Raw genomic sequence first — 24,000 nt, forward strand, 5'->3', positions numbered from 1 at the left:
CCTCCGGTTACAAGTGCTAACCAATAGGCCACGGCTGGCCCATTAGTATACAGCCTGTCCAAATATACTGTAGTATTTATACAGGGATCATTATTTGTGTAGCCTAAAGTGACTCAATATTGATTCATTGATAATGTTTATTATTAGTCCGGTGGACAGCCCATAGAGCCCCATTGTGGACCCGGAAATGTTGAGTACACCAAAGTGTTATGATGGAAATATATAGTATGGGTTCCCAGCATGCAGAAACTGCCGGATGCTAATTTGCATATGTTGGGCAATTTGTGTAATTGAGCTAATTAGCATAAATTAGTATAATAGCCTATATTGATCATATTATAAGAGCTGCTTGGCCAAAATGGATAATGTTAGTATGTTTTTAGGGGTTACTGGAGATGCTGAGTCCATATCTGACAAGATTCAAAATCAATAAATAAACTTGGTTTGGTCACATTTTACTCTCATTAAGCTGATTTTTGAGTTTTTTGGTACAATTTAGACAATTTTTTGGAGGATAGGGCTGTAACGACACACCAACCTAACAATTCGATTCGTATCACGATTTTTGACCCACGGTTTGATATGAACCTCGATTTTTCTTTTTTTGGAGGGGGGGGCTAGACATTTCAATAGCCTACCTTAGAATACCAGAGGATTACAATGTAATATATCTGTATTATTTTATATCCTGATATAAAAAGAGAGAATACTGAATGTCTGATATTTATGACAGCACACTTTATGCAGATTAGCCTATAGCTTAGGCCTACTATTTCTATTACAACTCTACCACATTCAGCTGTCTGGTTGAAGCCTGGAAATATTGTAAACAAAGTGGCATAGTTGGCTAGCTTATCCTAGTCTACTGGTTGGACTGTTCAGTTTCCTCATGTGTGTTTAAGGTAATACTGTTCTCCTTGGGACCAGCCTTTTGGGAAACATTGGTATTGAGATGATCATTCAGTTCTTCCAGAATCGAAACATCAGCGCGAAACATTGTGGGAATCTCAAGCACAGTCCAGCACGCTGGCGTTGCACAGCTCCCCTAACAAGCCATTGCCATCCTCGGCGCGGGCGTTCCCACATTCAGTCCAGCAATTAGTCTCTGGCACTGCCACACAGCAGGTGGGGTGCACACACCGCCTCCTCTGCTGCCTTGTCGCAGAGCTGTCCTCTGCTGTTCTGGCCACTCCACACCGCCACGATCGCGGCAGGGCCTAGACCTTCTCTCTGGCTTGTGCCATCGGATTTCACACAACAAACTTTTTTCCCCCTTATTTTTCTAAAGAGCACCGGCGAACAGGCCGACACGAACAGGCTCCGCCAACCGTCCATCCTCAAGGCACCACCTCCTTGCCGCTCCACCTCTGCTCTGCTCCGCAGCCAGGGCCACCGCCAACTCCAGCCTAAAGTTGTCCGGCGGGGGCAGGGGCTCAAGGTCTTCTCTCGGTGAAGTCAGCGCCCAGGCCAGCGTCACTACCTTATTTTCCAAGGCCGCATCCTCAGACCGCTCTCCCAGTTGCGTGAAGTCCTTCTCCGCCGTGGCCACTGCATCAAAACCCTCTTCAGGCAAGCATTTCTCCCGTAGCCAGGCACAGGCGACGGCTGGTTTCTTCCCACGGCTTCTACTGAAGGCCTCTGTAAGCTTTTTAGTACCCCTTACAAGGGCTCTCTTCGGATCCTTTTGCTTGGGCCTCTACCTAGCGGTGAGCATAGACGGATTATGAACTTTCGGGCCCCTTCCTCAGAAATGTTTTAATTTGTTTGACGTGATTTCCTGTATTCTGGTGCATTTTGGGGATGGCCAATACTAAATTCAATCAGATTCATAGCCTACATCCTGATGTGTTGATATTGAGGCAGTGATTTCATGCAAAGGCTTGGGCTTCAGGGCCCCCTGACCCCTCGGGCCCCTGGGCCGGGCCCGGTAGGCCCGTGCAGTAATTCATCCCTGGCGGTGAGGTCTCACACTCCCGGCTCCTCCAGCACTGAAGACACTGTCTCCTACAGAACGCAACTTGCTCCTCCATGGAAAACATGCCCATCTACAAGTGCTGCTTTGGAAAGCAGCAGACCGTCCTGATCCACCGGCTGTGGATATAACTGCGTTTGGAGGGAGTTAGAAGACAGGTATGAAGAAAGGAGAGGAACTTGCCCACCCTCGATTCAAGTCCTGTTGCTCCTCCTGATTTGTTAGATGTTATCAGCTGTAACTGCAAAGCTGGGTTAAAACTGTGTATACATGTATCTGGAAAGTGCAGCTGTGCAGCTGCAGGCCTGACCTGTACTAATTATTGTTTCTGCAAAGGCAGTAATGTTACATGTGGCAATATATTTACACAGCAAAAACAGCAGAAGGACAGGGATGAAGAGTCTGGAGAAGATGGTGACAGGACAATGGATGAGGACAGTGAGGAGTAGTAGAGGCTAGTTCTTCCCTTTGTTACTAAATTGTGAGTCACAGCAGAGGGCCAGTGAATAGCTATTTCCAAAATGATTGTGGAATTCAGAAATAACTTGAGGATCCAAATTATTCCTAAACACTGAACATTTTTATCCTCCAAAAATCAGTTTAATTTGCCCCCAAAAACTCAGCAAAATCAGCTTAATGAGAGTAAAAACGTGACCAAACCAAGTTTAAATAGTGATTTTGAATCTTGAAAATGTCAGATATGGACTCAGCATCTCCAGTAACCCCTAAAAACATACTAACATGGTCCATTTTGGCCAAGCAGCTCTTATAATATGATCAGTATAGGCAATTATGCTAATTTATGCTAATTAGTTCAATTACACAAATTGCCCAACATCTGCAAATTAGCATCCGGCAGTTTCTGCATGCTGGGAACCCATACTATATATTTCCATCATAAAACGAGTACTCAACATTTCCGGGTTCACCTTTCTGTCCACTGGACTATATACAGTAAATGAACATCACATTAAATAACCAAGGACTTTAGAAACAGGGCAAACTTCTACCACCATTCCCAAAATGTTATCTCAACCAATGAGATAAATTTGTGCCTATAATGAGGTTAAGCGTGTTCCCGAACAACTTCTTTTCCTCCGAGGGAATGTCCAATCTTCATCAACGACATACCGTTGTACCTTATGTTGTCTCCGTCTGTAATGTGGAATCTAATAGGCTAATTTTAGCTGGTGCCGGAAACAAACACCCATGAAATGCCATTTTCATAAAGATGGCTGCGGTCAATTTCAAACTTTTTTGGCTGAAGTAGCCATTCTATTAGGGGTTTGCATGGACGTCACGTTCTGGCCGGTAAACATGGTAACCAAAGCACACACGGCCATATTGGCAGTACTCAGTGAATCAAGTACAATGGGGTATTATGCACTTTGGATATCTTACGTGATTGTAGCCGTGTCTAAACAACAGAAAAGCTCATCAAAATGCGTCTAAGATGCAAAGACATATAGGGCAGGACTTGGACCACAAGAAAAGGCACAATATTACGAGAAATTACGGTTTATTGGCAGCACAGATCCATATGAGTTGGGTGAGGGAGACGAAGTACCAAGTTCAACCACAAGCGCCCCCCCTTCCTCTGATAAATGGCATTATTCTCCTTTCTCCCTGGTTTTTTAATAACTTTTGGAAGTCGATACCTACACCAGATGTTTTTCTCAGTCTGTACAACCTAAAACACGGCAATAATTAACCATTTTCCTTGACGATGTTAGGGATTTACTTCAGTGCCTAATGCTTTCTAATGAGGCGAGTATCTCCAATATGGCGACGTCCAGATCTGATGACATGTTGTGCAAACCCCTAATACATATCTATGGAAGTAGCTAGCCTAGCATGGGCCATTGAAATGAATGGGGGCGGGACCTAGCCACTTTCTCCAGTTATATCTGCATGTTTGCAACACATTTACCAATGAGTTGTAAAGGTTACATTTGCATTTATTAATTTAACACTTGACACTTTGACACTTTTATCAACACATGTTAATACACATACATTGTTGTTAATAGGCTACACATGTCAATTAAATAAAAGGCCAAAGGCACAATGGTTGAAGCAGGGGCTTGCACTCCCAACTTTTTTAGGCTATTGCACGCTAGACCAGCTCCTTATCCACTACACTACCTACAGTATGCCCAGTGTTATTTAAACAATCAATTCATTAATATAATACTGTAGATAGGCATATTTACTATGAACAAACCATTTATAACTGTGTGTACACATGCTTTACAGATGAGAATTAATGTAGGAATAATGCTTTACAAACAGGGGAGACAGCATTTAATAATAGTTTTCAAATGTTTAATAAATGCTTAATAGTGTTTAGTAGAAGAATACAGAAATCTTTGCATGGTTGTAGGTCCTTTTAACTGGGTGGAGGTAGTATAGTGGATATGGAGCTGGACTAGCATGCAGTGGCCTGAAATGTTGGGGGTTCAATTCCTAGCTTCCACTGTTGTGCCATTGGCCTTTCATTTCATTGACATGTGTGGGTCGCTATGGATAAAATTGTCTGCTACAATGAATTAATACATTAGTACATGTAACCTTTAAAACTCATTTGTAAATGTGTTGAAAGACATAGAAAGTCCTCAGTTTAGATGAGCTCACAAAATATCCTTAACTAGCCAACTCCTGAGTTCATCAAGAATCATAGTATTAGGAAGTGGTTTATAAAACATTTATCCACACCCTAATTAATCATTAGTGCAAGTGTTTAATCATTATTTTCATGTAGTTGTACATAGTTTGTACATTCTTAATCATTTACACACTCATTCTAACTGATCTGATAATCCACAGACAATTCCTTAACAACTGTTAAATAATGGAAATATTACTTCATTAACAAATTATTATTGCATCATTTATTAAGTATTAAAAATAATTTATAAACATATTTTGGATATAGGCTTATTCACTATGAATTAACTATTTATAACTGTGTGTACAAATGCTTTACTGATGAGAATTAATGTAGGAACAATACTTGATGATGATGACAAATAATGAACAAACCATTTACTAATTGTTTACATGCTTAATAAATGATGAATTGTGTGTAGTTGTTATAAAGTGTTACCCTAACTCATATACCCTTTGCTGCATTACACTATTAAGGCCCTCTACGCACGCTTGCGTTGAATGCAGTGCTGGTAAGCCCTTAACTGCATTACCCTACTAACTACCTCATAAGCCCCGTGCTGTGTTACGCTGCCAACTAACTCATATGCCCTTTGCTGCGTCTCCCGTGTGCTCCAGACTCCGGCTGCAGTAACGGTGGGTGCCCTCCCGCCAGTCCTGCTCCCGACTCCAACTGCAGCAACGGCGGGTGCCCTCCCACCAGTCCTGAAACGGTGAGAGCGGCCGCCACCATCCAGAAGGAGTACAGGAAATACCAGCAGAAGAAGAAGGATGCCAACTAGTGGAGTGCAGAAGGAGCCTGGTGCCTCTCTCTCTCTCTCTCTCTCTCTCTCTCTCTCTCTCTCTCTCTCTCTTCGCCTCTCACTCTTTTCCATTTCTCAGATGTCTCTGTTTCTCAGATCTACACACACATACACAAACACAGACACACACGCACGCACGCACGCACGCACGCACACACACACACACACAGAGTCATAGGCAGCCAAGACAGTCTCTCTCTGGACACACACACGCAGAAACACACACACAGGTATAAACACGAATGGAAATAGAAATACTACGGAAATACTACCACACACTCTCTCTCTCTCACACACACACACACACACACACAATGCACCTTGCCTCCACAGTATGCAAAAGCACATACATTTAGAAGTGTAGAGTCTATCTGAAGTACAGCATATAAGAATACGTTCAATGCAATAACATCAATTAGCCATCATACCAGGAGTATCTTAAAATATAAAACAGGTTTGTGTCATATTGTTATATTTATATTAATAACAGTGTTTTATGATTGATGCTGTGTTTTTGTTTTGTTTTATTATTTGTTTCTCTGGTTTGACACCGACATAAGGCAGCATGATTGAGTATAGATGTAAGTGAATTAAAATGTCTTGAAGTTCGGGCCAAATCACAGGCATCGACCAAATCAACAAACATGCTCAGACAGGCCACACCTGTTCCATACCAATAAAGGGAATAGTGATTCTAAAGGCCCAACTGATCCAACAGTCATCAGTGATAGGGTGTGCCTGCCCCCTCATGGCCATGAAGGGTAATAGCAACTCCGAAATCCTGATAGAGGGTAGTGCCTATGTATTCCAACATTGCAAGTGTGAATCAGTGAATGTTCTCTGACATGTTAATATGTGATGGGTCATGATGCTAATACACTTAAACAATTAAATATTTTTTCTAAACTAGTGTTTTGTATTTGTGTGTTCATTCACATGTGTGTGTGTGTGTGTGTGTGTGTGTGTGTGTGTGTGTGTGTGTGCATTCACTCGAAAATGTCCATAATACAAGTGTGTATTGTTACACAACAAAAGCTCTTACAAAAGAGAGACAAGATATGAAATACACAGAGGACACGGTTTCATAGAAAGATAGCTTTATTGCACAAGTTGTTGGAGTACTCTTTTTTCTGTTTTTGTTTTGTTTTCATAGAAAAAAAAACTGTATAGTTTAACACAAGCAATTGCAAATTGAAGCAACTTTTCCATAAAAGTTTAGGAATCCCCCTCAGCATGTTTCAACTTTTTTTGCCACGTTTAGTCCGCTGAATCTCCTCTCACCATATTACTTTTAATAACCAGCAAAATATTCAGAGCATGCAATGCCATTTTTCTTCAATATAAACTGAAAAGTAAAAATTAAACCAAAATATAAACAAATCAAACAATCGACAGAAATTAATAAAAGTCAACAAAATTAATTAAAAAATGATGGAAAAAAAAGTCAGACATTTTCTATTCTGGGTTTTTTTGTGCCCCATTTGAAAAATCAGTGTAAGGTATATATATATTTTTTTGTCTTTTTTTCATTTGAATCGCCTCACATTTAAAGTTATAACTTTCATGAAACTTTAAATTGTGCCCTGGTTTCATCTGCAGAGTTTGAAAATAGTAATTATTTATACAAAACACTTTCTTATATACAAGAGTATTTCTTTGTAGATTAGAAATTATGCTGACAAGGAGATTCAAAAGGTAAAGAGGAGGGTGGTGGGGGGGGGGGGTAACTTGATTGTTAAGGGACAAAAGGGGGCGGGGTTGGAGAAACAGGGAGGAGGGGCATAGAGTTTGATTTCCTGACTCTGTCCAATAAGCTTGCGGCTTCTCCTGTGATTGGCTGGAGCAAGGGAGTCCCTGATTTTCGATTGGCTAAACAGGCCTGCCCCCCATTTGCTTCACAACACATCTCCATTTCTTTTCCTCCAAAACAAAACATCATTAAATCATTTGAAGGAACATTTTAAAAAAGAGAGGGGGGAGGGGGTATCTATCACCAACAAACAAACAGCCAAAGAAAGTAAACATAAACAATTGTGTTTCCTTAAGCCACAGGCAACTCACTTAATTAAGAGACAAGGTCCTGGGCCTTACCGCAGTGAACTCTGGGAAAGATCGGCCTGCTGCCAGCAGCCCTCTGGGCTGAAGCATTTGGGGTGGACATCATATGCCCTATCGGTTATCGATTACCAACAATCCTACCTGAACAGGTAAACACACGCACACACACACACGCATACACATAAACACACATATGCATTTCACATTTAGGCCCCAGTCACCTTTAGCTTGTGACATGACAGCATTTATGTGTATGTGATTATGGTGCTTAATACGACCCTAGATGGGCTTTTCCTGTTGGTTCAGTTCTACTCTGTCTGTGTGTGCAAGTCTCTCTGTGTGAGGGTCTATCCTTCAGTTTTTGTAGTGGTTATGTCTTCCAGAACATAAACCAGACTGTGGACCCTTTCAAGAGAGTTCCATTATCAGCATCATAGTTGGCCCCACAAGACTTCCTTTTTAACATTCCATATGTTATCTTAATGCAGAGGAAGTAGATTGGGGCCCAAATAGAATGTTCAAGCATTGTTTTTGTTTACCTTGTTGAAAGGGTCTGTACAGGCTTTGAATGAAGGAGGGTGTGTATTGGGTCAAGAGACCCGTTTTCCTTTGTGCAGTATCCATCCGAATGGAAATCTAATGTGAAACATCAAATAATTCGGTGTGTAGGAGTTGGCAAATGAAAAGAAAGGAGCAGATTTGCACTTTTTAAAAATTCCTTTTTTTGTGGAATACCGTTGGCTAGCTGTGACCTTTCGCTTGAGTGAGGGACTACAGTTTAAGGAGATGCATTAACTCTGGTGGCTTCTCAGCAATGTGGATGCTCACACACACACACATACACACACACACAGACACACACACACATGAACGTCTGAACGCTCATTCTGCTACTTCTGTGGCGGGATAAGAGCTGGATGCGTATGGAGGCGGGACATCTCGACCTTAACGTGGCAACCAATGGGTGGTTTTGATTCACTCCATGCCTATTTATTCACCTGATTTTATTGGCTGTGTTCACTTGGCCACCACTGAAAGATGTACTTCCTCGCACCATGTGATTTGGTTGTGCACTTGTTGATTTTCAGTTTCCCCTAACAACCACAGGGAAGGTTTCACTTGCACACTGCCCTCTTACGCGCCTGATTTCATTGGTTGTTTGCGTGCTAGGCCTCTCAGCAACAACCAATGAAATATTGTTTTGCTTGCACTCTACCCATACACTAGAGATCTTTAGGTATCATTTGGTTTTGCATGACTCAAACGTTCCATTCGGAGTGCTTGTCCTATAGCAACAACAGTAGAGTTTCTCTCATGATTCTTTCTCTCTCCCCCATCAGATATCATCGGACACTTGTGCGCAGAGCTATCCCAGGAAAAGGATGGGTTTCCCCGTATAGCAGTCTGATTTTAAACTAGATGATCAACTGGATGGGTTTCCCCATAGCAGTCTGATTCTAAACCAGATTATCGACTCTGAAATCTGATTGGATCAGGTCAGAACAAGGCCCATTCAGATGTAACAGTTTCACTGAGCCAGTAAGACAAGTAATTTTTTTCACTTCAAATGGCCAAAAAGACAGTTTGGACTATGTGGCTCACCGTAGCACCCAGGAGTGGGTGAGACACCAGGCTTAAAATGACAAAACCTCTCTGTTGTTTCTGTTTCCTATAGGCTGTGCAAGAGCAAAACTCTGGACAAATCCACATCACTTACTGTACGAGCTCCAAGCTCAGCACTCTACTACTACTTTAAACATCCTTATCTTTCTTCTCCTCTCTCTCTCTGTCTTTCTCTCTCACTTCATCATCACTCTTTCTTGGTTGTGCTACCCGTTTATTTCCCGTCTCTCTCATCTTCCCCCTCATCAAGATCTAGTCCTCTTTCCTCATTCTGCAGTACCTCCCACTGAGCGATTGTCTCAAATTATTCTTTTAAAATAAAACTTTTTTTTCAATTAGATATGGCATTATATTTCTCTGTTCTCACATGTATATATTCACTATATCTTTAGATAGAAATATATATGTATATATTTTGACAACAAATATGGTATATATTTTCATTTCATTTCATTTTCTTTTCTTCGTATTGCAGTAGCCCTGATGTGATTCTTTTATCTTGCCATTGAAATCATTTGGGAGTGTCATATCTATTCTGCTGGATGTCTTCCTTATTACGTTATGGGGCTGGGCTTCTGGTAGGTGTGTGTGTGTCTGTAGGGAGTGGATCAGTAGATACTACATCTACTGGAGCTGGGTAGGGGGTGGGTGTGTATAATCTGGTCCATTTCATGGACATGTAGACTATCTCTTCTGGTGAGACCCATGTGGTGTCCAGAGAGGTGGTAGAAGCCCCCCCACGATCCGCTCCTTCTCGTCCCTCTCCCTGGGCTATGCTGGGAAACCATCTAAAGCTAGGTGGCGAAATGGTGGAGAACCATGTTCCCACACACATAAGTGAAAAGAGGGGGCAACAGAAAAGATAAACAAACAAACAAAAACAAATACAGAAAAGCTAGCTACTCCTCTATGGGCAGTCACCTCTGTCCTGGAGGACCAACCTCTATGGGCAGTCACCTCTGTCCTGGAGGACCAACCTCTATGGGCAGTCACCTCCGTCCTGGAGGACCAACCTCTATGGGCAGTCACCTCCGTCCTGGAGGACCAACCTCTATGGGCAGTCACCTCTGTCCTGGACCAACCTCTATGGGCAGTCACCTCCGTCCTGGAGGACCAATCTCTGGACTCTCCATCCCTCCCTACACTTAGTCCTTCTCTCTTTCTTTCTTTCTATCTCTTCTTCTCTTTAACTCTCCTTTACATGTAAATCATCAGCTTTCTTTTTTTAAACAACACACTGCCGTGCATCTATCTCCTCTCTCTCTCTCTCCTCTCTCTTTCCTCTTACCTATGGGATACGTTTGGCCTGTGTTTGCCCACACCCCCACTTCACTCCATCGGGGGCTTGGGGTGGGGCTGCTGAACAGTCACAGTGAGACTGGGAAAGAAAGGTGTGTGCGTGTGTGTGTGTGTGTGTGTGTGTGTGTGTTTGTGGTGTGGTGCGCGTGCGTGCGTGCGTGCGTGTGTGTGTGTGTGTGTATGTGTGTGTGTGTGTGTGTATGTGTGTGTGTGTGTGTGAAGGGAAGAAGGTGTGGCACAGGAAAAGGTGGGAGTAGAAGGAGAGGGTGGGGGGGGGGGGCGGTGGGGGCATCAAATGGAACCAACGCCTCAACCAAAACAAACAGCAAAGAGTTCTTCACTTAGAGAGTGAGACGCCATGGTAACGAAGACAGAGCCAGAGCCAGAGAGACAGACAGAGGATATGGCAATTTCTTACACAATCATCAAGAGTGATGTATGCAGGTTTTTCTCGCCACAATTCACAAGTCCATCTCTCTCTCTCTACTTCACTGTTCCCTCTCTCTGTCTTTACCTCTATTCCTCTCTCTTGTGGTCCACCTTTCCATCCGTGCCATATCCTTGATAGCGCTACACGTTCTATAAGCAAAGACAACTCCCCACGCGGCCCAGTTACACAGCACAGCTACTGAATGGCAGTCTTCATATCCATCTCAACTCAGGGCAAAAACAAACACACACACAAACAAACAAATAAACACAGGTTGAATCAACAGACAACCCAACACTGCACAGAGGAGTGTGTCTGCCAGATGAGCACACACACACACACACACACACACACACACACACACACACACACACACACACAGGTGATCAAACTAGTTCTCCAGTGGTGCCTGCCGCATGTGCTCACATGTATTTACATATTAAAGACACGCACGCACACACACACACGCACGCACACACACACACACACACACACATGTTCGTAGACACACACAGGTGTGGGAGAGGGCAGGGGATCTCAGTGGCTCCTCTTCATTCTCCTTTAGTGCACGAGTTCATCATTGAGTTGTTTTTTTTAAAACAAACAAACAAAAAAAACCAAATAAAACAAAGACAGAACCAATAACATGAAAAAAGCCAAATCATGAAAAAATACAGTTCCCTTCCGTCTTCCAGGAAGAAGAATCCAGACAAGTTGCTTTTTTTTTTCTCTTTTTCTTCAGCTTTGTCTATAAAACAGTCAATAATATTCTATAATGTGTCATCAATTGCATGAAAAAAAAAAGAAAAATTCCAAAGACTCAAATACTATATGGCGACTGTGTCCTCAGCCTTGGAATAGTTTTTTTTGTAGTGAGTGTATAGTCCTTGTCCAGACCAGACAGGAGTGGGTTGGGTGGGGTGGGGTGGGGTGGGGTGGGGGGTTGGGGGGGTGTGGGGATGGGCTAAGGAGACACCAAGGTTGGGTTGTAGTGTATGCATAAGCACTTTCCGTGGCTAACAGCCAGAGTATGAAATAGGTTCCACCAAAGACGTTTTTCTTCTCTTTAGTTTTTTGTTTTCCTTTTTTTCTATTCAAAAGAACCCCCCAAAAAACAAACTATAGAGAAAAAAACAGCCTAACACATCTAGGACGGTAAATGTGTGCAGATATATGTATATATATCTTAAAATGGTACTTCCTACCTTCAAAAGAAGAAAAAGAAAAATAATAATAAAAAAAAACAAGTGCACATGGAAAGTATTTCGTGCATAAGGTCCAAGGTGTCTTTGACAGCGAGCGATGGGGAGGTGACCGCAAACACAACTGACAGGAGGGGCGAAAGAGACAGATAGAGAGAGATGAAGAGAGAGAGATAGGGAGAGAAAGAGTGAGGAAGTAAACGAGTGAAATGTGAGCCGAGAGTATTGGGTTTGGCATTCATCTCAAATCTTAAGACCAGGGACAGCAGAGGGAGGGAGAGGAAGAACAGCAGTGAAAGAGAGAAGCTGTAGAGCTGGAGAAGAGCTAGATGAATGGACTGATAGTTGAGGATAAAAAAAGAGAAAGAATGACAGTAAGTGAGAGAGAGAGAGAGAGAGAGAGAGAGAGAGAGAGAGAGAGGAGGAGAAAAACCTCTGTGCTGATTAATCCTCTCCGCCTTTGTCAGCGGCTTGTGTCTGGTCATGTCACGTTGTCACGATGTCATGATGTCACGTGAGACCGACAGCTGGCCCACAGGTGTGTGAGAGAGTGTGTGTGTGTGTGTGTGTGTGTGTGTGTGTGTGTGTGTGTGTGTGTGTGTGTGTGCGTGTGCATGTGCCCCTGGCCTCTGTCCCTACAGCCACCTCCGGCTCCGTCTTTCAGGCAGCAGGAGGAAAGGATAGTGAGCTTCCACCCCGCCCAGTGACCCCTGCCCTGCCTCCACCTCTCCATCGCATGCCCCCACCCCCAGCGCGGCGCTCCGCTACGCTACACCAGCGTGTAGGACTTGGAGTAGGCGCCGGCGCTCTGCTTCTGCAGTCTGCCCAGCCCAGACGAGCTGCTCTCTAGCAGAGAGTCTCTGGAGCCGCCCACCTTGCTGGACGAGCCGGGGTTCTGACCGGACGCGCCCGAGGCCCCCGAGCCGGACGCCGAGGCGGACGCCGCCGCCGCTGCCGCCGCCGCTGCTGCTGCGCTCTGGGCCGAGCCCGAGCCGGGCATGGTCAGAGTCCTCTGTGGCAGCGTGGAGGTTCCGGAGCTCGGTCCACTTCCGCCGCCCGAAGCCCCGCCGGCGCCACCTCCGCTCGCCCCGCTACCGCCTCCCGTCCCCCCGCCGCCGACGCTGACCCCGCTGGCCGTGGCGATGCTGCTCCCGGCGGCGCTGGCGGACGGCGGTCCGGAGGAGAGCGAGGCCGAGCCGGACGCCGAGCTGGTCAGGCTGCTGAGGCCGGCGTGGGCCAGCGTGAGCGCCTGCTGCTGCTTGGACGCGGCGTCCAGCGTCATGTGGCGGCCCTGCGTGTGGTAGGCCCGCGCCGCCAGGCTGCGGATGGACGCCTCGCGCGGAGGAACCACTGGACACGGGTCGTGCAGCTCCGCCTGCTTGCGGAAGAACGGGTCCGTCTTCATGTACAGGGGCAGGTTGCAGTAGTCACCTGAGAGAGGGACGGAGAGAACAGGACAGGTTAGCACGCACTGAGAGAGCTGACCCCTCCCTGCTTCACCCCCTCAGGGGCAAGTTAGACAGCTGACCCCTCCCTGCTTCACCCCCCCCACCCCCTCAGGGGCAGGTTGGGGGCAGCCGTGGCCTACTGGTTAGCGCTTCGGACTTAACCGGAGGGTTGCCGGTTCGAACCCCGACCAGTAGGAAGCGGCTGAAGTGCCCTTGAGCAAGGCACCTAACCCCTAGCGCCGCTGTTGATGCAGGCAGCTCACTGCGTCGGGATTAGTGTGTGTGCTTAACCTCACTGTGTGTTCACTGTGTGCTGTGTGTGTTTCACTAATTCACGGATTGGGCTAAATGCAGAGACCAAATTTCCCTCACGGGATCAAAAGAGTATATATACTTATACTATACTTAAAGAGCTGACCCCTCCCTGCTTTCCCCCCTCAGGGGCAGGTTAGACAGCTGACCCCTCCCTGCTTCACCCCCTCAGGGGCAGGTTAGACAGCTGACCCCTGCTTCACCCCTCAGGGGCAGGTTAGACAGCTGACCCCTCCCTGCTTCACCCCCTCAGGGGCAAGATTGAGAGCTGACTGTGTACAGTAAAGCTGATGATAGACTGGAGCATTGAGCATAAACAAGTTTTAATGTCCCTGTGGGGCAATTTGGCTTGCAGAACAACGCTCTATAATGCTATTGACTGATGCTTTTTGGGCACTTTCCCACAGATATTTCCAACATTTATTTTATCTGAAGAATGTAAATAATCACCGGGCAACCTGCCATGATCATCCAATCAGAACATCACCATCCTCTCATGTTACTGCCTGCCAACACTGCTTCGTTGCGATGCTTGCAATGCTTTGTTCATCGCAATGTTGCCCCATGAATCATCACCTTCAGGGTATGTGTAAAGTTTAACAGAACATATTAGTCTAGTAAAGCAAGCTTTGACTTTCACTATTTTGTAATGGGAGATCAATGCTCAGAGATAGCTAGCTGGAAATGTGGACCGGGGTACATGTGTGTTTACAGTATCTGTGTCTAATTTTTACACATTTCTACACAGATCTTTTAGATCTGCAGGAATATCTATCTAATTTCTACAGATTTCTACACAGATTTGTCAGATCTGTAGGAGCATCTCATTTCTACACATTTCTACACTGATTTGTCAGATCTCTACACAGATTTGTCAGATCTGCAGGAGCATCTCTCTCATTTCTACACATTTCTACACAGATTTGTCAGATCTGCAAGAGCATCTATCTCAGTTCTAGATTTCTACACAGATTTGTCAGATCTGCAGGAGCACCTCTCTCATGTCCACACATTTCTACACAGTCCACTCACTCTTGTTGGCACGGTGTGGGATAGGCACGGCCACGTTCTTGCCGCGGTCGTAGTCCTGCGGTTTGGGCGGCGAGGCGGTGAAGCGGCAGATGCCCGGCTCAGACGGTGTGCTCATGGACGTCATGCTGTCGGCGTTGTCGTTGGTGCCCGTGGTCATCTGGTCGGACGAGCTGTCCGAGATGAAGCACTCGGTGATCTCGAACTTGGCGTGCTGGAGGTGCTCCTCCAGCTTGGCGTGCTCGTAGGCCCGCGCCAGCTCCTCGTAGGTGGACGAGGCGCTCTCCGTCGACACCATGCTATTACGACCCTTATCTGCAGCGGAGCACAGGGAGAGGGGACAGATATGAGCTGTGGTGATTTAGATTAACATGAATTCAGATAAGCTCTGTGTGTGGGTGTGTGTGTGTGTGTGTGTATGTGTTTATGTGCATGTGTGTTTCTATGTACTGTATGTGTATGTCCCCATTGTGTGTGTGTGGGTGTGTGGATAAATGTATCTGTGTGCGTGTGTGTCTGTATGTATGTATGTGTGCATGTGTGTGTGTGTGTGTGTGTGTGTGTGTGTGTGTAGTGTATATACCTGTGTCTTTAGAGGAGGCTGGCTATAGCTGTCCTCTCGGTGGCGGTGATCTGTCTCTGGGAGCCTCAGTCGTCACCAGTCCGGACGTGGATCTTGCCTTGGCGTCGAAGCCACAACTTGGTCAGGGTCCACTGGCTGGAGTAGCGGTTCCGTGTGCTGTGGGCCGATTTCACACTCTTCCTCGACACAGGGTCTGACAGAGAGAGAAAGGGATGGAGAGGGAGAGAGAGAGAGAGAGAGAGAGAGAGAGAGAGATAAGGATGGAGGGAGAGAGAGAGATAGATAGAGAGAGAGAGAGAGAAGGATGGAGGGAGAGAGAGAGATAGATAGAGAGAGAGATAAGGATGGAGGGAGAGAGAGATAGAGAGAGAGAGAGAATGAGAGAAAGATGGAGACAGATAGAGAGAGAGAATGGAGAGAATAGAGGTGGGATGAGGAAAAACAATGAGCCGGCCTTGCAGATATACACACAGATAGATAGATATGCCGATAGATAGACAGATAAGCTATGCTAATAGATACATGTATAGATATATACGATATAGAAATATAGATAGATAGATAGATAGATAGATAGATAGATAGATAGATGGGACAAAATAATAGAATAGAATAGAATAGAATAGAATAGAAAAGTCATCTGAGATGCTTATAGATGACTCACTTGTGCCTGGTCTGATATCCGACATGTCAATCAAAGGACCAGTGTTCTGGATGAGGGCGGGGTGATGGACAGACACGCCTGTGCAGAAGCTCTGCGGGTTCACTGATTGGCTGAACTCTGTGTCTGTCACTGGGATAGTGGCCTTGTCCTCACCTATCAGAATTCAAAACCATGTCTTCAAAACTCACAGTGACACAAGGACAAAAACATGCTGAAATAAACTGTATGCCTGAGTCTCTCTAAATATTCACTTTTATCCAACTAGAACTTAAATAGATCAGCTTTTAGCAACTATTCCAAACAACGGGATCTGTGACCTGCCTGTGGTCATAGCACAACAGGATGGTAGTATACACTACCCAACATCAATGCACACACTTCAGAACAAGCTGCACACACTGACTCACATGGACGTGACTGACCAATCTGCTTAATGCCCTCCTTGTCCTCGATGAGGAGCTGGACACGGGGGATATCGATGTGGAGTCGTGGGCCTTGGGGCGGGCCCTTCACTGGGGTGTCAAAGCTGCGATTGTTCTTACTGCTCCAGGGACAAAAGCAAAGCACACGCAGACAGACACACACACACACACAAACAAATGTATGTGCGCATGTACACACACAGACACAAACACAAATACACTTAGTTAATTAGAAACTAAGGTAGGATGTTGCATATTGATGTGGGCTACATATGGGTGCAGTGGTGTGAGCAGTATTGCTTCTCTCCTTACCTAATCAGCATCTCAGCCAGGCTCTTGGCATCTGCAGATGGACACACACACACACACACACACACACACACACACACACACACACACACACAAAGTCAATGCGGAGGGTAAATGAAGCATGCAGGAAGCTCCTGAACTCCTGAAGGTCCTGACCTTAAAGCCAATCTCCTGCCTGTGATTGGTTTTCTTTTCTGAGCGTCAACACTTCAGACTGCATTCAGAGGCTCATTTCCTCATGGTCTTCTCTAAGGTCCTCTCCTGGTTCCAACTGACTGCCCTTCCATAGCTCCCCTCTTTGCTCTCCCCTCCCCTCTCTACTCTCTCACTCTCTCTTGAATTTCCCCTTGGGGATCGATATCAAGTATCTATCTATCTATCTATCTATCTATCTATCATTTGCTCTGTTTCATCTCTCTCATTTCGCCACTCTGTCTCCATGTACCACTCACTATCTTTTCTCCCCTAACCTCTCTATCTCTCCCCCCCTTCTCTCTCTCTCACTCTCACTCTCGCTCTCTGAACACCTCTCCATCTCTCTCTCCTCCTCTTGCTCCATGCCCCTCCAATTGATTCCTCCATGTCTCAAATTCAAATTCAAAGCTGCTTTAGTAGCATGACTGTTTGGGTCCAGTAGTGTCAAAGCCACACATAGCACATAATAGCACATAGCACATAATATAACAAAGCCATTTCAGACAAAAGGGGGTACATCAGTGTAGGATTAAGAGTAGTCTCTCTCTCTCTCTCTCTCTCTCCTCCTCCATATTTCTCCCTTCCTCCCCCTCTCCTCCTCTCCATCTCCTCCTCTCCCTCTCTCTCCTCCTCCTCCTCACCTCGGAGTCTCTTGAGCCTCTTCTCCTTGCGCTTCTTGCGGATGATGAAGAGCAGGGCCATGCCTAGAGTGACCAGGATGACGGGGCAGCCAATGGAGAACAGCTTCTTCACGTCGTCCCCCTCCCCACGCGCAGACTTGATGGGAGGAATGGTACCTGCGGGAGGAGAATAAGAACGAAAGAACAAAAAGAAAGAAAGAAAGAAAGAAAAAAGAAAGATAAACAAATTAGATGGAGAACGGCGGATTGAATAGAACCAAGCCCAGTTCCCAGCAAGCTCTTCTCCTGGTGCACAGAGAGAGGTTTCCCTGGGCGACTGTTCTCGATCTCGAAACCAATCGCTCTCGCTGCCTTTTCATCCTTATGTCCTCATCGTACATTTCATAAGTCTCTTGTTCAGCTTTCAACAGATTTGTTTATAAAGCACACTAAGCTCCCACACCTACGCACGCCTGCGCGTGCACCCCCCCCCCCCCCCCCCCACACACACACACAGATACACACCCCCACACACCCACACACTGCATGTGCCTCCCCCACGCGTCTGTTTCCTCAGTGAAAAGAGGCAGCAGCGGATGAAGCTAATGTATGGTGGTGATCCATAAGCACACTTGAGATGTGCTGCAAAAACACCACACACATCTCAACTCTACTCCCCATCACCTTCACCACCAAACTACTCTTTACAAAGAACTATACCCATACTCAGGCTATAATACACTATATATCTATCTATTAACTGGGTTTGTTTTTAGCTTTGAAGGATACATCCTGCATGTCCTTCACTACAAAACCCATTACTAGGAGCATTGCAAATGGGGCCACTTATTTTAAAATTGAATTATTGAGATTTACAAACCTCTCCTGTATATTTGTATGGGTAACCCTGTGCTTCTTGAAATCTACTGCATTCAAACCACTATCTCTAGTGTCAGGGGCAAAGCAGGGGGCAGGGGGACCCTAAAAGATTCAGCATGACAGACTGCAATACCAGTGAACTGACACGCAGAGGTGTAGATGGCACAATAGCGCCCCCTAGCTGCCCCCCCACACACACACACACAGACACAGCTGATAAATGGATCCACTGATTGCCATCATAGGCTCCCTTTAACATGGCAGGCAACAATACTAGAGAACTGCTCATTAGCACCCCCTAGCTGTCTCTCCCACACACTACACACACACATCCACACACACAGAAGCAGGTGAAGCCACTCACTGCCGTCGTAGTCGAGCGTGGCGAACTGCGAGGTCTGGTTGCCGCAGCCGGCGCTGTTGCAGGCCTTCATCTTGAGCTCGTACCAGGTGGCCTCGCGCAGCTCGGCCAGGAAGATGTCGGCCGAGGCGTTGGTGCGCACGCTCTGCCACGCCCACGTGCCCTTGGGCCGGAAGTCCAGCAGCACGGCGTTGATGGGGCATCCGCCACTCGTCCAGCCCTGCAGGTTGAGCCGTGCGTGCGTGGAGTTGATGTGCGTGACCAGAGGCTGGTCCTTATTAAACTGGGGCTCTGGAGGGGAGGGAGAGAGAAAGGTGAGCAGGACTCTGAGTGTGTCAGTACTCACACACACACACACACACTCACACACCACACACACACACACACACACACACCACACACACACACACACACACACACACACACACACACACACACACACACACACACACACACACACACAGACACACACACACACACACACACACACACATAGACACACACACACCACCACACACACACACACACACACACACACGCACGCTATCAGGTGGCTGCTTCCTAACACCATCTCTCTCCAGATGATGAAGAGGTAGGTGGGGTGGGCTCATGTCTTTTCATGTTATCATTACACCATCCCTGGTACCCTACACCACCGTCATCGGATACATCCAGTATCATCCTGACTGGATCAGTATTACTTTCCTACTTGTAAATATAGTACGGCTTAACTGAGCTTGGAGCAGCAGCTCATGAATGTGTGTGTGTGTGTGTGTGTGTGTGTGTGTGTGTGTTGAGGGGTATCTCTCTGCCCTCACCTCTCCCGTGGGTCTTGGCCTCGATGATCTCGCTGATGCGTCCGGCCCCGACGCTATTCTTGGCCGCCAGCTTGACCTTGTACCAGGTGCCACAGCGCAGGTTGTCCAGCTTGAAGGACCGCTCGCTCGAGCTGATGAACACGTCGCGCCACTCCTCAGTGTTGTCCACTGAGTACTGCAGCACAAAGCCTGGAAACACACACACACAAACACTGTTAGTGTGCTAGTGTCTTCTAAGCTATCACATATCTAGGTTTCCACTTTCATAACATGCAACAAATGGACTTCCTCTGTAGTGTAAACAGAATCTCTATGATCAACATGAACATAGCGTAGAGAGAGAAGGGCTATTATAAAGACACAATACGATTCGACACTGATCAAATCCACTGCAAGATCCTCTTCGGTTTGTATGATCTGAAGAAAATACAAATGTGATAGATGGATGGATGTATGTGATACATTTAGAGTTGAGGAAGATGAAAGCGAAAAGAGGAACAGACAGAGATGAGAAGGTGGACACTCCGGTGTGTGTGCTGGACTGCTGGGGCTGGGCTGGGCTGGGCTGGGTTGGGTTGGGTTGGCATGTCTCAGTCTCAACACTAGAGGGCGCCAGAGCCCTGCAGCTCAGCACAGCTCAATACGGCTGCTTCAGTCCAGATGGAGCACTGAGCCCTCGGCTTCTACACCACCCTTTGTGGTCCGGCATTACACAGAGGTGTGTGTGTGTGTGTGTGTGTGTGTGTGTGTGTGTGTTTTGCATTTTTGTTTATTTATATGTGTGTGTGTGTGAGGTAGTTAAATAAACAAAGCCAGAGACAGACTGGGAAGTGAAGATCCAAACGAAGAGAAATGGAGACTCTCTCTCTCTGTGAATGTGTGTGTGTGTGCGTGTGTGTGTGTGTGTGTGTGTGTGTGTGCTGACTGAGCATTTATGTAAATGGAGGCCCAATATGGCGCCGGCAGCGATTATCTGCCCCAGGATTGGGGCCCTGACTTGCTGTGGCAGATGGCAACATAAAGAGGGTGGCACATCAAAGGGATTGACCTGGAGACTCTCTCTCTCTCTCTCTCTCTCTCTCTCTCTCTCTCTCTCTCCCTCTCTCTCTCTCTCTCTCCCTCTCTCTCCCTCTCTCTCTCTCCATTTCTCTGTATTTCATTCTTCATTTCTTCATTATACTTCTATCTCCATCTTTCAATGTCATTTTCTCTCTGGTTATCTACTATCCCTCTCTGTTCCCTCTTTCTCTCTTTCTTCTCTCTCTCTCTGTCCATTTTATGTCACTTCAGAGAGAAAGTATTAGCGTGTCACATGAGTCTGCAGAGCAGGGTGGTGTCACTGTCGGTGGAGTTCTGTACTCCTAAGCCTGTGGACCTGGTGACCTTGATGACAGACTTGATAAGACATGATGAGAGTTGCATAAGGTAACAAAGACAGAGGGAGAGAGAGAGAGAGAGAGAGAGAGAGAGAGAGAGAGAGAGAGAGAGAGAGAGAGAGAGAGAGAGAGAGAGAGAGAGAGAGAGAGGGAGAGAGAGGAAGAGAGAGGGAGAGAGGAGAAAGAGAGAGGGGGGGGGGGTGACAGGAGTGGGGGGGGATGGGCTGACTACCTGGAATCCGTATTATAAAAAAAAACAGAATGTTAAACATAACGTCAGACCTACGTCAGCCAATCATAATCCTATATCCACCCTAAATGTTAAGAATATATTCCCATGAATCTGAGTCAAATTACCAAGAAATACACAAACACACAGGAACTGCCAAAGCCATCAGATAATCTGAAATGACAGTTTCATCTGACAGCAAGACAAGGACAATGACAACAACAACAACAACACACACAAACACAACGGGCCAGTACAATGGCTCAGTGGCAGCTGCTGAGATGAGCACACCACACTGAGAGGGCTATCGGGGCCTCGTAATGAGAAAGACAGATAGTTAACAAGTGAAAAAAAGAACACAGGAAAAAAGCCAATCAATAAACAGATAGTCTTCCGAGTGTGAACGATCGGCCTGGGCAGAGCAGAGGAGGGCTAGGAGAAGCAACCCCCGTGGCAAGCACACACACACGCATACACACACACACACACACACACACACACACACACACACACACAAAGCAGAGCTGGGCTAGGTAAAGCAACCCCCGTGGCACAAATTGACACAGAGGGACCGGTGCACTACAAACGGAAAATGCACAGACACACACACACATACAGAGAGAGAGAGAGAGAGAGAGAGAAAACAAACACATAACACAGTCCTGCCAGCTAACAGCAACACTGAAGATGAAAGAAATGCAGATGGACAGAAAGAGGAAGGAGAGGAAAGGGATGAGAAAAGAGAGAAAGAAACACCATTATGGGAAAGGACAATAAGCACATACAAAGGAGACAAGCTGAGGAAGAGACAAGAGACAAACACAGACAGCTAGAGATAGACAGACGTGCAGGTATATAGACACAGACAGACAAAAGAAAAGAGACAGACAGAAAGGCAGATGGACAGCTCGAGAGACAGACAGACAGATGACAGACAGACAGTGAAATAAAGAGAGGCAGACAGAGAGAGGCAGACAGACAGGCAGGTGTACAGAAACAGGAAAACACACACAGACAAACAGACATATCCAGTAGATATACACAGATCCAACATACAGAGAAATGCAGACAGACACACTAACACATATTCAGACAGACAGACAGACAGACAGACAGACAGCTAGAGAGACAGACAGTCATGAGTGCAGTACCTCTGATGGAGCTGCCGCCGTTGTCTCCAGGTATCCAGGCCAGGGTGATGGAGGAGGTGGAGGTGGTGGAGACAGTCAGGCGTGGCTGGTCAGGAGGTACTGCAGAGAGAGACACACAGGTGGACAGGCAGACGTACAGACAGTTAGGAATACGCGTAGAGCCCAGCAGTAAGACTTACAGGTATGGAACTTACTACAACAGGCATGCAACTGAAACATTCTGATCAAAGAGCATTAAAATCAAAGATTCTAGAAATAGTTTTCGTTCACGGAACATGGAATAGTTTTAGAAGACTGATGTCATTTGTTTTGGAATGTACAGCACATACCACTATCAGATCTGGTGTAGCCAGTTTCACTGATTATAGTGGAAGCTAATTGTTGCAGCACACGCTCTGAAACCGGAACACTTCAGTTACGTGCCCAGTTTAGCCTGCCTGCCAGCCATCAAGATATATAGACACAGACCTACAAAACTCATTCGTGGATCCGATCATCTCATTTAAATGAATTCATTTGGCAGGTCATTTAAGCAAGATGTGTCATATATGAAGCACTAAAACGCTCCGACTCGGGGATGTGCTGACAGTGAATGACATAAACACACCAGTACCATTGTTGAAACTCTGTGTTCTTTTAAGATTTACACCACTAATCAAACTGTGGTGGTCATTTTAAATCCTAAAAGGCTGTAAAGCTCACGTGAAAGTAGGATTTGATTGAAGGATCGTGGGAAAGAGCTCACCTTGCACCACGAGGTTGACGAGGATGGTATCGAAGCCCAGAGTGTTGGTGGCCGTGCACGTGTAGTAGCCAGAGTCTTCTGCTTTGACCAAGCGGAGCACAAGGGTGCCGTCGGACATGATGAGGCGGTGGCCGTCCTGGGACACTGGGATGGCGGAGTCCTCACTGCGCGCACACACACACAGACACACACACACACACACACACACACACACACACACACACACACACAGACAGACACACAGACAGACAGACAGACAGACAGACACACACACACACACACAGACACACACACACACACACACACACAAACACAACCACACACACACACACACACACACAAAAATGGTGTTAGAAACATATTTGTACAGTATAACCCTCTACAGTAGATATATACGTCAGAAATGTGATGTAACAATTTGACTCTTTAATTTGTTGCTTTTGTTTGCTTTTGTGCCCAACAGGTAATTGGACTGGAATTGGAGCAGGAGGAGATTGAGGAAGATGTAAAGGGGAGAAACAAAGACAGAAGAACAGAGTGGACCGAGCACACACACACACACACTAAGGTTTGTGGAAGAGAGAGATGGCAGAACACACACACACACTAAGGTTTGTGGAAGAGAGAAATGGCAGAACACACACACACACTAAGGTTTGTGGAGGAGAGAGATGGCAGAACACACACACACACTAAGGTTTGTGGAAGAGAGAGATGGCAGAACACACACACACACAGTAAGGTTTGTGGAAGAGAGCGATGGCAGAACACACACACACACAGTAAGGTTTGTGGAAGAGAGTGG

The 24,000-nt window shown here is 46.1% G+C and overlaps 2 protein-coding genes across 3 annotated transcripts in view; one reads left to right on the plus strand and one right to left on the minus strand.

Moving 5' to 3' along the window:
* The window catches only part of LOC125307843, a 19,025-nt gene extending 12,674 nt beyond the window's left edge, over nucleotides 1–6,351 (plus strand). The window contains exons 4-5 of one of the 2 annotated variants that reach the window (XM_048263951.1): nucleotides 5,117–5,151; nucleotides 5,258–6,351. In XM_048263951.1, coding sequence (XP_048119908.1) covers nucleotides 5,117–5,151; nucleotides 5,258–5,356 — 134 coding nt within the window. In that variant the 3' untranslated portion in view covers nucleotides 5,357–6,351. The remainder of the gene's footprint in view (nucleotides 1–5,116; nucleotides 5,152–5,257) is intronic. The other variant, XM_048263950.1, reaches the window with a different exon arrangement.
* A 4,347-nt stretch (nucleotides 6,352–10,698) lies between these two features.
* The window catches only part of LOC125307913 (Down syndrome cell adhesion molecule-like protein 1 homolog), a 56,150-nt gene continuing 42,848 nt past the window's right edge, over nucleotides 10,699–24,000 (minus strand). The window contains 12 exon segments of the mRNA XM_048264044.1: nucleotides 10,699–13,091; nucleotides 13,257–13,485; nucleotides 14,847–15,178; nucleotides 15,445–15,619; nucleotides 16,091–16,243; nucleotides 16,513–16,631; nucleotides 16,825–16,855; nucleotides 17,658–17,813; nucleotides 18,880–19,167; nucleotides 19,695–19,883; nucleotides 22,451–22,549; nucleotides 23,196–23,359. Coding sequence (XP_048120001.1) covers nucleotides 12,824–13,091; nucleotides 13,257–13,485; nucleotides 14,847–15,178; nucleotides 15,445–15,619; nucleotides 16,091–16,243; nucleotides 16,513–16,631; nucleotides 16,825–16,855; nucleotides 17,658–17,813; nucleotides 18,880–19,167; nucleotides 19,695–19,883; nucleotides 22,451–22,549; nucleotides 23,196–23,359 — 2,203 coding nt within the window. The 3' untranslated portion in view covers nucleotides 10,699–12,823.

This window comes from Alosa alosa, chromosome 15, assembly GCF_017589495.1.
Source record: "Alosa alosa isolate M-15738 ecotype Scorff River chromosome 15, AALO_Geno_1.1, whole genome shotgun sequence".
NCBI classification, from domain to species: Eukaryota; Metazoa; Chordata; class Actinopteri; order Clupeiformes; family Clupeidae; genus Alosa; species Alosa alosa.